General features: G+C 39.8%; 2 protein-coding genes across 2 annotated transcripts in view; both read right to left on the bottom strand.

The window, feature by feature from the left end:
* The window catches only part of NFIL3 (nuclear factor, interleukin 3 regulated), a 513,505-nt gene that overhangs the window by 304,616 nt on the left and 190,976 nt on the right, over window positions 1-17,913 (bottom strand). The gene's annotated exons all lie outside the window — the stretch shown is intronic.
* The window catches only part of AUH (AU RNA binding methylglutaconyl-CoA hydratase), a 159,943-nt gene continuing 152,497 nt past the window's right edge, over window positions 10,468-17,913 (bottom strand). The window contains exon 11 of the mRNA XM_071731440.1: window positions 10,468-10,630. Within this exon, the coding sequence (XP_071587541.1) occupies window positions 10,622-10,630 (9 nt within the window). The 3' untranslated portion in view covers window positions 10,468-10,621. The remainder of the gene's footprint in view (window positions 10,631-17,913) is intronic.

The raw sequence follows: 17,913 nt of genomic DNA, 5'->3' as shown, positions 1-17,913 counted from the left end.
GCATCTCCTCTTAAGGATTTTCTGTCATGAAAATGACAGCTACTTACTGGCAGCTGCCTGATATTAAGTTTGTAAAATGTTGTTGTCATTACTTCAGGTAATCATCATCACTGAAATTCACCTTTTCCAACATAGGAAAAAAAAAAAAAAAAAAAATAAAATTATTCATTACTTATTGTGCCATTATGGTTAAGAACTACATTAAGAGCTAAGCTTCCAGGAAAGGAATGACCCTCAAGAGCCAACAGTTGAAAACTACCAGGTCACACCTGGGCCTGAAGAAGAAGAAAGATAAGGAATTATACAAGTGTGGTCACTAAAAATTGTTCCCATTTCTACACGCAAATGCAGGCACTCACCTTGTGAAGGAGTGTGAAATAAGATGTTACTAGCTGAAAAAAGAAATGCATCTAAAGGAAGAATATGGTCATACCTCCAAGTGCTGTTCCTTAAAAAATTAAAGGTAAAGATTATTAAAGCAGAAGGGTGAAGATGGGAGGAAATCACAGCAGTCAAGAATGTGACCTTCAGAAAACAGAACTTCCTTCTTCCTTGTGGACACTGCCCCCAAATATCTGGACTAAAGTAGATGGTATGAGGAGAGTCAGTTTAGTGCAGGAATGTCAGATAGTCAGATGCTATCACTTGTCTTTTGAATTTTCAGGATGCTTAATCAATGCTAAGATTGAAAAGTTACCTTTCAACTTTATCCATTTGGTGATCTCTTGTTTCCATCTGACTCTTGAATTTATGACTACATGGAAGTCACAGTATAACCTTAAATTAAACTTTATCATGCTTAACTTGAGGGTTGTATGCTGGATTTGATATCCCAGTGGAATATTTTCCTTCATTTTGATTATAAAGAAGGAAGTATATTTTGAAATAAGTTTTAGCTTCCATTCTTCATGTTGCTTTTGCAGATTACTGTGTTCAGGCTTGACAGTGAACACATGACACAGCATTCACCCTACGGTAAAAGGGATGTCTACTCATCCTTGGAATAAAATGAAGTCAAAATAACTATCGTATTGATAATAAGCATCAATATTATTATTAATAAGCATCTTATTAATGCTTATTATTATAATGCTTAATAGTTATAATTAATAATTAATGCTTATTATTAATAAGCATCTTATTAATGTTTATAATTAATCTTATTAAAGATGCTTATAATAAGCATCTTATTAATAATAACTATCAATTAGCATGGAGTTAGTAAAATTTACTTCAACCAAATAAACATTGTACGTAGTTTTTTTGGTTGTTGCTATTAGTTAAAAATGGAAATTTTTAATTGTTGGATGACAGAAACTCTTTGTCTGATAATTATATATAACTGTTTTTACATTTTACCATAACTCTTTTTCATAAAAACATACACAATTTGATTTTTTTTAAACAAACAAATATTTATAAAGCTATAATGATAGTAAGAAGAATATAGGATGATAGACTCATTATATCAATATATCCTGTGTTACTAAATTGAACAAAAACCAAAATAACTGTAGGCTCCAGGAAGACCTTACAACAGCCTTCCAGTACCTAAAGGCCTACAAGAAACCTGGGGAAGGACTTTATCAAGGGCATCTAGTGATAGGATGAGAGCTAATGATTTCAAACAGATTTAGATTAGGTATTAGGAAGAAATTCTTTACTGTGAGGGTGGTGAGACATTGAAAGAGGTTGCCCAGGGAAGTTGTGGATGTCCCAATAAAAAAAGTTCAGATTTTCCTGTAATACAAAGTGGGAGGTGTCACTGGCCATGGCAGGGGGAGTGAGGCGAGGTGATCCTTATGGACCCTTCCAACCCAAACCATTTTATGATTCTATGATTCTATAGTTGTTACAGGGCCAACAAAATGCCCTTCCTTTCATGTTGGGAGGTATTACATGCTGTTCCACTCTGCTAAATTGTGCCCAGTGATCTGCTTTTTGGTTTATTCACTTGTTCACAGGCAATGTCCTTTGAAGCCAGATGTGGTAAGTGCAGGATTTCATTAAAAAACAAAAAAAAAACAAAAAACAAAAAACCCCATCAATTAATTAATGAGCTGGTCTGTACCATTTCTGACCTTTTGTAGCTGGATATTAAGATATATTAAAATAGTTCCAACAAACAAAAGAAATCCAAACCATCAGTAAAAATTAAATCTCAACAGCCAGATAAACTGAGTTGAAACATGGAAAAATGCCAATATGTAACATAGACTACCAAGCCCCTGAAGCTATGTGAATTAAAGAAAAATCATCCAAGACCAGCTACAGCTGTGAAGTTGTTCTCTTACACTATTTAATAGCTAAAAAGTGGAACCTGTGGATAACTGATTGGGAGAGTGGAACTGCCTTGCAGAGCATACCTGGACATACCACACATCAGTTGTCATGACAGCATGAACTGTCTTTACATTGAAGTAGAGCATTACTGTGTGTTTTTTCCACTTGATACTCACCAGTGAAACATGTACAATCGATTATGCAGCTTGTTTAAGTGACTGTCGATCAAGGTTATTGAAGTGGAAGCTTTACTGGAATTTCGGGCACTGTGCAATACTTTTCCTCAGAGAAGCTTCCCCATTCATGTTTATTATTTACTGGGCCCCAAAGGTATTTTCCTTATTTAGTAAACTAGTAATGTTGGCTGATAGAAGAATAGTTACTGGATTGTTTCCTTTTGGAAATTATTAACCCAGTTTCATGGGTGTGTCCTTTTTTTTTTTTTTTTTTTTCATAAAATCAGGAAACATCCAAAATTGTTTCTTAGCAACCCTTTTCAATTTGCAATTGCCTTCTATTTAGCTCCCCAAAAAGAAATTCTAAAGCTATACTAACATTTGCCATTTTAGAGATGCTCTTATTTTTCCTCTAGTATCAATGCCCAGAAGGCACAGAAATCACAGCCTGCTAGGATTATTCTCTAGCATATTAAAAATTGTCCTGAAAGCAACAAAATTTATAAACTGAGATGGCAGGTGAACTACTGGCAAGAATACTGTTAACTCTATGTATTTTGCTTGTTAAGGATACAAGACGAAAAGGAGAGCTACTTCCTATTTTTTCTGTGTAGAAGGTTAACGTTTTATCAACTGAAGCTTAGACATTTATGTGAGTCTGTAAAAGTACTTCTCACCTCGCTAAGTTACTTTTTGTAGCTTGTGTTACCTACTCATGCTCAGAGGGCAGCTTAGTTATCTACCACACCACACAGTGGTGCTTAGAAAGCCCTTTATACTGATAAATACTAAATCAATAATATGAGACCACATTACTTGTGCATCGCATCTTTTGGATACTGTAGGTCCAACAAAATATACATCACTCATACAGAAAGTGCAATCTCTTCCAAATAGCTCAAGGCCGCTACACTGATTTTGGTTTCTGTCCTTTGCAGTTCCACCCTTCATCATTCCAAGAAGAGTTATAGAGCATTTTTTCACAGCATGCTCAGACAGTGACTGACTATTTTAAGGTAATTTATAGCAAAAGAGTAAAACTGAACAGAATAGAGAGCACTTCAATAGAAAATTTGTGCCAGTCTTTTCACTTATTAACTCCTGTGGGAAAGCCCTGAGAAACACCATGAGCTGACAAAACAGAGCAAATTTGCTGCTCTTCCACTGCCCAGAGTCCTTGGTCAGTGTGCTGTGCTCCCTTTTGATCCCCAGCACTCCTCCCAGTTTAACGGGTGCCACGTACAACAGCACTGATCAATTTGTGTATATAGAAATATACTCCAATTTAAAAAGCACTGAAATTCTGTCTGCAGGATTTGGCACATTTTGGGACCTAAAATATATGTCATCTGCAAACAACTATGTTACCAGAACTCTGCAATGAACAGGCTCTTTGGCCAGACACTTGTCACAGTTCACTCCCTTTCTGCTGTTTCATCAGTACAAAAGGCACTTCACATTGCCAGGGAGAGGTAACTGGTTTGCCACCCAACACAGGAAAAAGCTACTTCAAAGTCTTTGTGTGGCTGCTTTAGATATGGTCTCTGGCTGCAGTGGGAAGAATGAAATCCAGCGTGACAAAGGGCATTTAATATTGCGTGCAATATAAAATGGTTTTTTGGAATCTCTTTTTTTGCCTCAGCTTTAAGCACAGAGAAATGCAATTGGAGTTCTGGCACACTTGGGCATCCACTTGAATCATTATAAGACTAAAGTTATACTAATATTAATCCTCTTTATTTAATCACACTCGTTTATGAACTGGAGATGTGAAGATCCATCATAACATTTTAAATTACAGAGAAGTTGGGATGAAACCATCATGGAGGACATTGAAAATATTTTCCTTGTTCTCACATACAGTCTCAGCCTTGCCCCCACTGCATCTTTTGGTAAGGTTGTCATTGGTATCATTAGGAGGAGGAGTGCAAAAATTGAGATGTTAGTTGCCAAATCTGTAACACAAATCACCTGCTAGATAGTCCTGTGATACATACCAGCCCTGCTGAAGGAAGACGAGGTGCACTGTAACATCATTTGACATAGCACAGCACAGCCACAGAAATCAGTATCAACACAGAGCAGCATGTGTTGCTTAGAGAAAACAGCAAAAGGAACAGATAGATGAAGTGGATGGATAACGAGGACTATGTCTTTCTGTCTTCCTTACCACAGATGTTACACCTTTATCACATATCCAGAAATCACTGTTGCACTTCAGTCAGATATTAATTATAACTTTTCTTACTCTAACAGTATTTGCTGTCTCTGTGATGTCCCATCAAAGGTGCAAAACTTTGTGGTGCAATGTTTTCTTTCACCCTCTTATGACCCAGGCTTTCTTATGCAGCAAAAGGACACGTGGTGGCACTCTTTCAACATTATTTTTATTTCCCGTACCACAGATTCGCAGTTTAACCTAAACGTGAAAAAAATCCTCTTACTAAGATTATCCCATGCACTCCGTCACCAAGACCAACTCCTACAGTCACTACTTACATTTAGTAAAAAATAATTTTAGCAAATTTAGTAAATTTAGTAAAAAATAATTTGATTTGCATAAAAGAAAACTAAATATCAATTAATTATCTGTTAACAATCATAAACTGATCACCGAACTTGAGCTGAGATGTTTTTTCCTACCAATTATTCTGGAAAATATTCACTTTTCTGCTTGGATGGCTACCTAAAATTTATTCTCCACGCAATGTGCAGATTCTTTGTCCCTGCACATTACTGTTAACTGAAACTTGCATATAACTGCTCAAAAACAAGTAAACAAAAATCTTTAATGAACTATCTGGTGGCTAAGATAGCTACTGAGAAAGAGACTACTGGAAAGGAGGTAAGGAGTTGCACTTGGATGTACCCAGAAGTCCTTCCTAATTTATACTTTTGGATGACAGCCATCTGCAATCCAATATTCATAATGTGTTTTGAAAAAGACACATGTGAAGCAACAGCACTCTAAACCATTTAGATTAACAAACACCTGTAACCCTCCTATAAACTCCTTCTTTTCCAGGAATTACCCCAGTATATCATGGACAGCACCCTAAAGTCCTGCCAAAGATCACAGCTTTATTGCTGACACCTGACAGTTATTCCTATGAAAGCTCTGACAGTCAGAGGGGATTTGTTTATTGCCCAGAGCACTAACAGCAGAAGACTATTATATTAGCTAAGAATAATCTGACACCATTAAATAGCCTGAAACTTGACTGAAGGTTCCTTTTACCACACTTGAAATAACACAGGTTACAAATAGGTCAGTAGCCACTAGCAGCTAAGACATCTTTAGTGGGAAATGTCCTAAAGCAATGGAGCACAGCCAAGAACACAAGACAGCCTGTCCTCTCAAATCACAGATGCACCTGCTTTCCTGTAGAGCAGAAACAGAGCCCACCCCCATCCTTCAACAACACAACAGCCAAAAGAGTGACCCACAGCTGTTACTCTGGGGTCACAGTGCCCACAGGGATTGATTACCCCATGGGTGCTCATTGGCCCCAGACCTATGAACTCCATGCTGCCAGGAAACTTTCTTCTCAGCAGCTTTGCTTTTGTTCCAGATTCTACCAGCTGGACCAGGGAAGCTTTAATTTCTTTAGACAAAATGCCTGTTCTACTGCCTGCATGTGCTTGTGTGCACTTTGTCTGTAAATTCAGTGGTGTTTATACACTCGAGAAAATGCTTGATGACAAGGTCTGAACAGTTTTCCAATAATACAATAATCTTTATGAAAACCCAGTATGCACTTTTCAAACCATGCAAAGGCCATTGTTCTCTAAAAGGTGAGCTCCCACACCAAATTTTACTTCTGGCCTGTTTAGGAAGGGGTTTATATTGAAAAATGTTATCTTCTCCCTTTCCAAATTTTTATACAACTAAAGGCCTTTTCCTCTAACATTCTACTAAAAAGAAGGAAAGAAACTCGACTTTTTTCACAGGAACACAGGAAGGCAAAGTGCGATCCACAAGTGGGTTACAACTAATCAGCTGAAAACCATACTGTTTCAACATACCAAGTACACAGTCTGCTACAAAGCACCTGTGTACTTCACACCCAGCCAGCATCCACCATACACTGTGCTGGGTAGTTTGTCACAGTGATCTCATGGCCTTTCCTAAAACGCTGGCGTAGGAGTCACAAAGGGCAGAGCCTTTCCAAATTGCTTTGATGACCTGTTCCCTGGCAGGAAGGTGGGGCCGCATTGTACAGAAAATTCCATCAGCACCGCTTCTGGGCTCACAGTGAATTTTAGTTACGTCATATTTTATTATGGGTATTGTTTGCTTTTTCAAGGGTTAATTACTGGCAGAAAATGGCGCGGTAGGACACCACTCCCAGGAAAGCTTAGGGCAATGAGGAAATAAATTTAAAGCGTACTTCAGAGGAAGGCTGCTGGTACTGGGCCACAAGGTTCCCAGCAGGTGGTGCTGCAGGGTCAGACTGGGGCATGGCCATCCTGAGCCCCCAGCCTCAGCCCGCCCGTCCCTCGGGACCAGCGCAGGATGATGCTTGCTGATGCTGTTGCTGCTGCTCTCCGCAGGATTAAAAGCCTTTGAGTCCCAGAGCGTGGCGGGGGTCCGGGCAGTATGGGCAAAAATGCAGAAAAAGTAGGTCATCTGCGCCCTAATGACGGGACTTGATGAGACGAGTAGGGGAGAGGGAAAGGCGGCAGAAGGGCTCTTCCTAGCCGGAGGCTGCAGGCGTCAGCTTACATTTTGCTCCCAGACATTAGCAGATATTCTCATCGTATTTACAGCCTGATAGATTTCCCGCTTTATACATGTTTAGATTTTCGTAAAGACATAGGCACATTCAAGGAATTTGGGAGAGGGAAGAGGTTGGGAAAGGCACTTCAAATGAAGAATGAAGCATAATTTGAAACTCTGCCTACACCACAGCTTCTATAATCAGTTTGTGACATGCTTGGCACTGAATACTGTTTATGTCTACAATTAATATGGTTAATACCAGGTTAGTAAATATGGCAGTCAGCCACGTGCATCGCCTGGCACATGGGTGCTTTCTTGTAACTGGAGAGGCAAACACTTTCCTCTTCCGTGCACACAGCCAGGCCAGCCTGAGCACATCTGGAACCAGTTTTACTGGGGCCTCCCTTAATGCAGCACTCAGTGTTGCCAGTGTATTCTTTCAATCAAAACACTATAAAAAAAGGAAAAGGAATTAGGACAAAAATGGGAGTGGAGTAAGATGAAAAAAAAAAGGGGGGGAGTTCAAGGCTCTTTATGAATGAAGCCACCCAGCTGCATCAGGTTTCATAGTCTGACTGAACAAGACCCAGTATTAGGAAGCTCCTAACTGAGCCCCTTAAACCAGTTTGGCCAGTTCTCATTTCTCCTATTTCTCCAGGCAGTTGGACATCTCAGTTTGCATTACCCATTGGAGGCTGCTGCTCAGAATCTGTTGATGCCACAGTGAGGGATAGTGGTGATGCTGTTCTCAGTAGAAAGTACTTCATCTAAGGAGTACTGCATACACCTGCCAAGCATAAGCATGCAAGCCCAAGTAACTCACAGATGTTTTGCAAAAAAAGCTTTCTTAAGACACAGACACCATGTTGCAATGGGCAGATGAGCATCTCATGAGTTGGTTGCAAAACTTCATTTGTACTTTTTGGACAGGAGATGAATTCCTGAAACTGCATTTTTACAAAAGTTAAAAGCTCTAGCAAGAATTCTGCAGGCAAGTTCAAGGCTGCCTTGGGAAATCAAGTATCTCTGAACATTGTTCCTATGTCTAGGCATGTCTCTGTGTACCTGCACGCTAATGCACCAGAACTAAAACATGCCCTGTTTTAATTCTGTGGCCATTTACAGCTTCAGTGAGAGCAGAATAAATGTGCAAATCAATCATGCATTAAGTAACATCAATATCATGTATCAAATATTTGTTCACTTATGGTCTCTCCAAGGAGAGAAGTGATTGTTTTGGAATTTTACATGTCCCTAAACATTGATGCAAGAAATACCACGGTCAAAGAAAGTTGCTCTTCACTTGCAACAGAAGGTGGTGAAATCTGAGTTAAGCTCCTAGAGGAAAGGAAGCCTACTTCACAGTCATGGCTTGGCCATCAAAAACAACTGCTTATGGCACAGATAAGACATCATACCTCATCTGGAGTGCTACGTCATGCCAAAAGTCAACCCTCATCCATTAACCCAATTTTTCAGATAATTTGAGATGATTTGTCATATCAGTTCCCACTTCCTTTGGCATGGTCACACTGGAGGCAAACATGCCACCTCATTTTTGTTCAAGCCCAATACTAAACATACGAGAGGGGTAACTTCTTTAAAAATTATTAGTATTTCCTTACTCTGCATTAGCCATGTGACAAAATTGTGCTTGTTTGTTTGTTATTTGTTTGTTTTTAAATTAAGTTTCAATTTCATTAAGCCATTTGCCTGCAGAGGGGAAGCAGTGTTTCAGAATGGCGCTTATCTGCCTGATTACTTGGGGCAGAGATAGGCTGAAAAAAGCCAGTGGAGAGAGGCACTATGTAGCAGGCTCGTAAGTAATTTTCCTTAAATCTGCTGCTGTTCATTATGTAATTTTTAAGAGATGGAAATGCACAAAGCCGATAATGAACATGGAATACATATAGTTTAGCATTCAAATCAAGTTTCAATTATCATCACAATACCAACGAGGTCAGTCAGCTGTGCTCTTCTGCTTGCAGCTGGAGGGCACAGATTGCAGATGTAGTTCACTGGGGTGACTCTTTGTGGGAAGGACTATGTGGGAAGCCCTGGTTTCAGTACAGTGGTAAAAATTATGGAAATCATTACAATCAATTGGCAGACAGGTCATTTTAATTTATAATGAAACCTTGGAGTAAGTTTGATGCATTTATGTGTTCATAGGGAGCATTTGTGTCTGGTCAAGTGGATCCAGCATGCTTCATTTGTTAGCAGCATGTTAAGAAAGAATCAATGAATGGGGGAGTGAGCTGAAGGACACCTAGGAAATAGTCAGTGATGAAACGTGGAAGGTGAACAAATTACCAGTAAGGGCACACCTCAGAGGAAGCACTACCTGAGGGGGTTAGTGAAGACTCAGGCCATATCCTACCAGCAGAAAGGGAGAAGGGGCAATTTTAGTCCCTTTCTACTTCTTCACACTCTTTCCTCTGATAAACAGGATTATGAGAGCTGGGGATCATCACAAGATAATCTTTGACCCACAATATAGAATAATTGCACTGTTAGCCACAGTTTTGTTAACTGGGTTCTGCTACACATCACTTTGGATGGACATGACTAAAATGGGTACCTTGAGTCATTTGTTGACTATCATGTTCTTTGTGGCACATTCCACTGCAAATGCTTTTGATAACACTGTTATAAAGGCTTGTGAATGTCAGTGCTGGAGGACTAAATATTTTGAGCTGATCAGCTTTGCTTTTTAAATATTTTTGGAAGCCACCAACGTGAAATGCTCCATTCACATTCAGCACTGAAAAAAAATAATGGCTACTTCTAAAACAAAGACACATCTGTCAGTGCAGTAGAGTATATAAATTTATGCAATCCACAGCACAGAAAAAGTACATTTTCAAACAAATTAAGTCAAAGCAGACACAGAAAGAACAGCATGAAGCTCTCTATGCAATGTCAACAATAATTAACAGACCGCTTCATAGTCTGCCAGTGTTTCCTGTGAATAAGGTACTCTCAGATATTTGGTATGAGCAGGCTGTCATTCTGTTTCTCTGCTCCTGGAACCCAAAGTGGCAAGAGTTAGCATTTAGTGGCTAACCCCTCATTAACTTCTAAATTGTTATATGCCATCTAACATTTCCCCTTAGAAAGGCAGAGGGCAAGAACACCCTGTTGCAATTCTGCAGGGACTCATGGGGGTTGCTTTGCTGCGTCACACTGGGAATATTGGGGGATTTGCTTCTTTCTCAGGTGCAACAAAATGTAAAAAACAAGGGGACACACACACACAATACTTTGCACCACACACAGAGCCTGTTAATCTCTTTGTTCTCACGTTTGTTTGTTGATAGCTTGGGAGAAGGAAATGTCGTCGTTTTGCTCGTGGATGTGTAAAACGTGGAAGTTTTCTTCAGCTCCTACTGATTCTCCTGGGATGCAGCAGGCAGACATTTTGCAGCAGTCTCTTCTCTTAGGTTGCCTATGTACAAAATGTAAAACTGAGGTGAGCCTATTTTAGCAAACAGAATTGTATTGCTGCCAAACTTCTGATTTAATAATGTTGCTTTTACATATACTTACAGATTTAATTTCCAGTATTGCTACAGATTAGGACACTGTTGCCATCTTTCTCTATTGACAGATGGCAAAACTGCAGCCTTGCCTAGAGCAGAGGGATTTCTGCAAGTGTTTTCCTTCTAGACTGATTGTGTCCAATTTCTTCCACATGTAAGAGTGCTCACACTGTTGTCAGGGAGACAACTGTTGGCACAACTTTGCCCTGGTATTTGAAAAGCTTGGCCACTGAGTTGCTTTTCAGTGAATTATGTATTCTTGTAGATCCAGCATGCTGGCAGGTTGACAGACCTGACTTCTTCATTTGCCAGTTTGAGGTCATGAGCATGCACCACCTCCAAACTATAGTTGCAGAGAAGGCCAGGATACCTCAGCTAGTCTTATTTAAACTAGTTTGAGCTGAAGCAGGGTAAAAACCTGGAGACCAAAAGCCAAGTGCAGCCAGCGTGAGACACACAACTTATTGGGAGGTCTGTCTAAACTGTGTATATTGCTTCTGGTAGCTCAGCTGGGTATTTAAACTAATCCAGAATCCAGACCAAGATTAAACACTGTAATAATGCTTCTCTGATGCCAGTGTCCTATGTACAGCACAGCCCTGAGTCCAGGACATTCTGTGCCATTGCTGGCATCTTCTCTGCAGACCTCAGCACTTTCTTCCTTCCCCTCCTGCAAGTTTTGACCAAACCTAAATCAAAACCAGCCATCATGTCCCCTCAATTGGTCTAAAGATTGAGCATGTGGATAATGAACTTTGCACCTGCTGAGGCTAATTACTGTGCAAGCAATCATTGATGATTAAGCCATGCAAAACATTTGCTAGTAGCGTAGGATCTGAGTGCTATAGTACACATACACACCAAAGGCCCAAGGCACAGAGAAGTTGAGACTTGCTCAGTTTGACACAGCAATTTAGTGACAGAGGTAAAAATAGGTAGCTCAGTTCCATCTCTCAAAACATGTCTCATCTCTAGATCATACTTTGATCTCCTTTTAGCAGCAAAAAATAAACCCCCTGCTGTTCATACTATAAGTCACTACAAAAATTACTTTCAAGTTACAGACTCACCATTATAACATCACTGCAAGATCAAACAAAGAAGAGGGCAGTAGGAGAGGAAAAGAAGGGTTACTTTGTGTCATTTACTTTAACAGCCTGCTCAACAAAGCTGAAGAGGAAAAACATTTTTTCTAGACAGATGCCTTTTACAACACTTCAAACACTTCTCATGGGCATATGTCAGAAACATTTTACTACAAAGACTTCACCCTTTGTATTCATGACAGCCAGATGTTTATTAGGATTTTCCATTCCCTAAATTTGAGTTCAGATTGGGATCTGCATTAATATAGTAGCAGAAACACGTCAATAAAGTCCAAACTACAGACTCATTAATGAAAAGAAAGCTTTATGTCAACATGTTTCTGAGCTAAGGCTGCAGTGGGGGGAGCTTCTGTCATTTCAAAAGGAATGTCTGGAGAAGGAAACAATCTATTTTTCAAAGTGCTGGCTTTGGAGGAAGCCGATACGAAGAAACAATTGCCCTTCCTAATGTATTTTAGTGCTAGTAAATGCTAGTGCTCAGTGTGGCCCCAGCACCATGAAGACAACATTGTATTTAAACATAACATCACGTGCCTATATTGTGCTCTCCATATGCTGGCAACAATGCTCTGATTTGTTTATTCATAAGCACAGTTTGTAATTCTTTAAATTATCAAAACCAGCAAAGAAAATTACACAGAGACAAACTACATTAATCATTGCTACATACTCTTCCACTCTGAGGCCAACATCCAACAGCATCTTCCATTTCCTTTCTTCTCCTCCTGCCTTCCAGTAGACAAAGTCTCAGCCCCCAAAATACTGTGGACCTTCCAAAAGCTCTGGTCTACTTCCTGGGTGAGGTATTATCTTTCCTGGGGTCAAACCAGGTTCATGGCTGCTGTGTTATGACAGTACTCCCAACCTCTCTGCCAGGAAGTGGGGCCTGTAAAGGATGGCATATGTCACTCCAGCAGTCTGATTTCCTCCACTCCCTGGATATGGCCAAGCTTGAAGCTTTTACAGTCTCCAAAAACCACCAGCACCAGTAGAAGCACCAAACACCTGTCCCCAGATTCAACTTTTTTCACTTAGGGTGACACTGAGCTCCACAAAATATTTTGTCCCCTAAAACCACTGTAGATTTAGATGCTTTATTTGAGAGGAAATCTGATTGTGAGCCACTTACATTGTGAGCAAGTGTGCACTTACACTCGCAGAAGAAAGATAGGCAGAGAGAACAGAGATGTCTGATGTCTCTTTCTTTGCTTCTGTTTATATGTCATGGTTTTCTCTATGCCAATTCTGCTGTAGATTGGAGTAGCTGTTTCCCAGTTCTAGTGAGTGATCCCAGTTTCTCAAGAAGTGACCAGTTAATTCTACACTTACTGTCCAGCTCCTACCACTCCTATCATTGGGTGGTGTCAAATAGCATTTTCCAAGTATCAGCACAATAGTTTGTGCATTGTTCTTGCTTCCACCATCAAAGAATTAAAAGAACCATCCATCAAGCTCCAGCAAATGTGAGTAACTGTAGCTGCAAAGAATAGGATCTACGTTTGTTACTGGTAGCAATAATTCCTTCCCCATTGTGTATGAACAACCTCCACCGCCAGGTTAAACCAAATGGCTCAAGTTCTCCCTCAGTACTACCACTTCTCAGGTCACGCACTGCTTAAGCAAAAATATTGGGTAAGCTTCTGGGAGTATTTCCAGCTCAAAATGGGGAAGAGAACCATAAATTTTCTGGCTACAGCAGTGAAACAATACAACTAATGAGACTCTACAGCTATTCTATATTCCATGACCTATGATAAAATATGGGCTTGATGGATGGGCCACTCAGTGGATAAAGAAAGAGTTTGCCAGCTGCACCCAAAGATTGGCTGCCAATAGGTCCATGTTCAAGTGGAGGCCAGTGACAAGTGGAGTCCCTCAAGGATCAGTACTGGAACTGGTCCTGTTTAACATCTCTGTCAGTGATACGGATGGTGGTATTGAGTGCACCCTCAGCAAGTTTGCTGATGACCCCAAGCTGTGTGGTGCAGCTGATACACTTGAGGGAAGGGATGCCGTCCAGAGGGTCCTTGACAGGCTGGCTAGGTGGGACCATGCCCCAGTCTCATGAAGTTCAAAAGACCAAGGGAAAGGTCCTGCATCTGGGTCAAGGCAATCCCAAGCACTGATACAGGCTGGGCAGTGACTGGATTGAGAGCAGCCCTGAGGAAAAGGACTTGGGAGTGCTGGATGAGAAGTTCAACATGTGCATCATCAGTGTACACTTGCAGCCCAGAAAACCAACCAGATCCTTGGCTGCATCAAGAGAAGCTTGGCCAGCAGGTTGAGGGAGGTGATTCTGCCCCTCTACTCTGCTCTCACGAGACCCCACCTGGAGTACTGCATCCAGTGCTGAAGCACTACAAGAAAGACATAGATGTGCTAGATCATGTCCACAAAAGGGCCACGAGGATGATTAGAGGGGTAAAGCACCTTCCCTATGAAGACAGACTGAGAGAGTTGGGGTTATTCAGAATGGAGAGGAGAAGGCTTCAAGGAGACCTTATTGTAGCCTTCCAGTATCTGAAGGGGGGTCTACAAGAAAGCTGGTGAGGGATTTTTTAGGATGTCAGGTAGGGATAGGACAGGGGGGAAATGGGTTCAAACTAGAGGAGGGTAGATTTAGATTAGATGTTAGGAAGAAGTTCTTCACCATGAGGGTGGTGAGACATTGGAACAGGTTGCCCAGAGAGGTGGTGAAAACCCCACCACTAGAAGGTAGAAGGTTTTCAAGGAGAGGCTGTACAGGGCTCTGAGCAACCTGATCTAGTGGGAAGTGTCCCTGCCCATGGCAGGGGCATTGAAACTAGATGACCTTAAAGGTCCCTTCCATCCCTGAAAATTCTGAGTCTATGTTTCTCTTCCCACCTGTTCTTAGAGCAATGCGTGTATTGGATATATGCCTACCCATAAGTCTATCTCTGATATTAACCCACAAACAACTCAAACTAAACTATACCCCAGCCTTTCCTTCATAGGATACAGAGTGTAAAAGAGCAGGTGGAAATTTCACCTGTCTTTACATCACACTGAAGTTGGGCCAAAGCGTCTTGAATAGTAAGGAATTTAAACAGGACAAACGTGTCACAAGTAGCACCAACCCAAGGCTGATACTGACTAGAGATATTGTAATATATGAAGATGGAGCAAGATGAGGGTGAGTCAACACGTTTGCCTTCTATGCGAAATCCTAAAATTTGGCTCGTTGTTACAGGACGTTACACTAGTATTGAATTGCTGTTCTGTACACATCATCATTCTGTACAGAGTTTTAAATGGTGGGAAAGTTATTGTTGGGTTTTACAATTTTATGCTACCCTTTTACTTCAAAACATGTTCCAGTGCATCCATCTGACCCTGTGCAGGAAAGCATTTCCAGTGCATGTGACTTCTGTTTTCCAAAGCAAAAACTCTGACCAAGACACTTCAGGAATACATGGAACAACTCTTCCATATTTGACTTGAAAAAGACAAAATAGTTTGCAACTATTCAGTTCAAAAACACTACAGGAACAAAAGATTTAAAAAAAACTGGAGAGGATCAGCTCAACACTCAAAAATGGAGATCTATCTCATGATAAATGCACTAAGATTGTCTGGAATTTTTCTAAGATATTTTTAATCATTTCCACATAATTTGTTCGTTAGTGGACATATTTTCAAGAGGAATATTCTCATCTGAAAATGCTTACATTATGATTAAAACTGCTAAGCTTGCTCTGCTTTGGAAGCTTTAAAAAGTTCTGGCAACTTACTTCTAAAAAAGACCCTGAGATTTTAGAGGTCGAGGGGGTGTTAATCTAAACTCATCTGAAAGAAAACAAGTTTAAAATTTATTTCTTTTAATGGCTATTAAATGTTGGAAGTGCAGATATGCTGACAGGTGGATAATTGGAGATAAGCTGGTATATATGTATGCTGACAACAGAAAATCCTCCCTTTTTCAAATACCGACAGTAATGAAGCATTAATGTAAAAGGGGAAATAAAAGATAAGCACGATTTCATCATGGATATTCTTCTCCTTGGAAATACTGCCTTTGTCAAACTGTGATGTTACCCAGGTCTTTAAATGAGAACGTTTAGAAACATAAGGTTGTGACAGAAGATCAGAAGAAAATATGTTTATAATTAATTACGGTATTTGGAAGAAGTCCAACAATGCAAGCAATTCTTATTTTCTAACCTGGAGAAGAAGCTTCTATAAACACTCACTATGAAGGAGATTACCACAGTAATGAAGCAAAACAATTAAGTGAAGCAGGGTACACATATCATACTTTGAAAAGATTTCAGACTTTCAGCTTTCTCAGCTAAGGCACAAGTTACATAGCACAGATATCTTTGGGATACAACACCAGCTGAAGTCTGTGAAGACAGCCTCATCAATGCAGTTCCATGAAGCCAAAGGAAACCTGCTTCCTTCTGTAGTTACTCCTGAGTGGAAACATTTCTACTATCTTTCCTGTATCCTGTAAGACAGCACTGCATAAAGCAAGCTAGCTGAGTTGCAGATGTTCCTTTTAGTGTGTGCTGTTGGTATATATTTACTGCTAGTTCTCTGATTGAGGTTTTAACCTAGCCATGGGGAGAAAGATAAAAAGGTGGTTTGGGTTTTGCAAAAGTAGAACTAAAGCTTTCTTTAGTTCCAGGCCCCATTTTTTCTGAACCCTGACTGCTAAAGTCTAAGTGGTTTGGATATATGCTTCTAATTCAAGAATACAACTATTTAAAATAAGAAGGAGGATTTGTTTTTTAAAAATCTAAAACCAGAATAGTCTGAAATAAAGTCTCTAAAGACATTTAGAGAGCACTCAGATAAGCGACTCCATTCCTTCTCTCACTCCTTAAATAATGAATTTTTATCCTATCCCTTCCTTGATTTCTGTCTCTCAGACTGTTTGCTTCAATTTCCACTGGAGCTTTAAATTAGGTTTTGGTTTATTCCTTGTTCACAAAGAAAGCTCTGAACAACACATGCTGGAGCAAGTTAACTAACAGACTGAGTCACTTTGTTAACTTCCACCTCTTTACCTGGACTGGTTGAAAGTGCAACAGAAATCACCATCAATACCATTTTCCATATCACACCATCATTACTTGATTTTTGGATGGAAAATTCTAATTGTAGTTGGACAGAAATAGAAGCACCTAATCGTAACGGTGTTACTCTCAGTTTACGATGGCAGAAATTGGCCCATTCAAGATAGAAACAGTATTCATTGTCACAACTTATAACTTAATCAAGAGTTAACTTGGGAAACTCAAGCTGGCAGCAATAATTCATACATTGCAGCAAACTGTGTTTTCACCATTTCTGTTGATACTGGCAAAATTCTTGTTTTGGCTTTCTGCATGTTGCAGTCATTAGTATAATGTAATATAGCCATTCAAGATATATTTAGGGAAAGGTCATTTTTATTCAACCGATTATGTACTGGGAAGTTAAATAAAGAAGGAAATTAAAGACATCAGCAATCCCACTCCTTGATCTATGCCAAAATGAATTCTAAAAGCTAGTCACTTGAATTTTTTTTTACTTGAGGATTACCTGGAACACTACTATTTGATAATAGCTAAATACATTGATGAAGCTGGAGGTGTTCAAAGACAAGTTAGAACATACTTGGTAACTAGGACATTAGCAAGATTACTTATCCTGTTCATAATAATGAAAACTTCCTATTGATATTTCACCAAACAGGAATTACAGCATCATGAGTATTTGTTTACAGTTCTTTGGAGCACCTTTCCAAGACACAAAAGGACACTGTCCTTTAAAACTATATCTGGGGGAAACATATGTCCATATTTTTCACTTTGCAAGTTGTAATCACACAAGTTACATAACAAGTCACTTTTGAGAAGTACTCATCTTTTACACTCATTAGATTGCAATCCAGAGATGACTGAACATGATATTTAAACGGTAATGTTTTTGCCAATGAATTACATGATCAACAGGAACTGCTAATGTTTTCTATTCCAAACCTCTCAAAATGTCAAGTATTCTTGTCAGCTGAGTGGAAGTGGCATAAAAGTAACTTTTGAAGTTGCCGTTGATGAGATACCCTTGAGGAATTAGTA

The sequence above is a fragment of the Heliangelus exortis genome, chromosome Z (assembly GCF_036169615.1).
Source record: "Heliangelus exortis chromosome Z, bHelExo1.hap1, whole genome shotgun sequence".
Taxonomy (NCBI): domain Eukaryota; kingdom Metazoa; phylum Chordata; class Aves; order Apodiformes; family Trochilidae; genus Heliangelus; species Heliangelus exortis.
The sequence above is the reverse complement of the archived record's forward strand: the minus strand, read 5'-3'. Positions and strand labels throughout refer to the sequence as shown.